This window comes from Plasmopara halstedii (genome assembly GCF_900000015.1).
Source record: "Plasmopara halstedii genome assembly, contig: Scaffold_3060, whole genome shotgun sequence".
NCBI classification, from domain to species: domain Eukaryota; phylum Oomycota; class Peronosporomycetes; order Peronosporales; family Peronosporaceae; genus Plasmopara; species Plasmopara halstedii.
Window position 1 is genome coordinate 2414426 of NW_020189964.1, and position 1363 is coordinate 2415788.

Below are 1363 nucleotides of genomic sequence, written 5' to 3' on the forward strand. Positions count from 1 at the left end.
TAGAAGGTAATATATTATCACTGCAACATTTACTCTGTGTTGTTGTGATACTTTGTGCATCGTATCTGCGGCGCCCGACAAGCGCATCTAGAAATTCAACAGATATCAACAGCTTCACCAGTTTAACAAATGCGACTCGGGACACTAAGAATTGTAATATCTTGAGGTCGTGAGATTGAAAATCGTTCTTGTGGATATTGACGTAATGAAGGGACCACGTCAGCTCGTTCATGTTTATAAATGATTGAGCTTCTAACTGTTTTTGGATTTTGTTCGAGTTGTGAACCATAAGTGATGGTATCCTCATCCACTTTTCAGATGCCCAAGCATTCTGTATTGCTTTTACGTGGACCCCATCGCCGATTTCAAGCAAAAAAACATAGAGTTTTGTGATCTAAGCATCTTATTCATCCTTCTTTGTTCGTTTTGAATTTGCGTAGCGAGCGAACAAAATTGATGTATCGATCTAGACTTTGATCTTTCGCAAAAGTCCAATACCAGTCTACGTAATGAAGCAGACAAAACCAGTGGACTTTCAAGCACCTTGAATGATGCGTACTAGTATTAGCAAAAGTTCAGGCTTATCTTTTGGAAGATTACGATTTTGTGTCCATTTCTCAAAGACCAAACTCTTGTAGGTGGAAGCTAATACTATCATTCACTGTACATCCTCTGCACCAATTTGAAACTTTAGATCGGCTCGAAGTTTATCAAATAGCTGTACTACTTGTCAGTGCGGATCAAGTCGACGATTTAATTTTGGCTTTTCACCAACCTGTGTTGACAAATTTTTACAAAAAGATCCAGCAACACTTTGTCATCGAATAGTTCGAACGAATTCTCCGCGTTTGTTAACATCCTGTAGTATTGAACGTGACGCAACCAGGCGGATTGTCGATAATCTATCGATCAAGCTTGTACGCAAGGATGACACTACAAGGCTCGGCTATACGGATACTATGACAGTGATCCACACGATTTTTGGGGGGCAGAGACCATTCTAATCGAGTCTTTTTCGTGGGTTAAACCCCATCAACCACATTTTTCAATTTATTCATCGCATGAGCTGCTAAATATTTTTTTCATTTTTTCTACACTTTCCAGTAAATTAGCTCTGGCATCCAAACTTCACTCGCTTGTCGTTAGCATGGGCCTCGATGTCCACAAGTGCAATATTATAGCTAAGCGCATTACTCGAGATTGTGTAAGCCGCTTCGTGTGGCGATGTGCCAGGAGGAACACGATCATTGCATGGTTTTGCTCTAAACTTGGTCGCACAGCAAAAACTAAGTTGGCAATAAAGGAGGAAGTTAAGGCTATGTTTAACTTAACAGCTGTCAAATAAGACAGCTGGACTTCTCAA

The 1363-nt window shown here is 40.3% G+C and overlaps 1 protein-coding gene across 1 annotated transcript in view; it reads right to left on the reverse strand.

Moving 5' to 3' along the window:
- Positions 1 to 1108: 1108 nt before the first annotated feature.
- PHALS_07002 (uncharacterized protein) overlaps positions 1109 to 1363 on the reverse strand; it is a gene marked incomplete at both ends in the record, with an annotated part of 528 nt that continues 273 nt past the window's right edge. The window contains one exon of the mRNA XM_024720396.1: positions 1109 to 1286. Coding sequence (XP_024585599.1) covers positions 1109 to 1286 — 178 coding nt within the window. The remainder of the gene's footprint in view (positions 1287 to 1363) is intronic.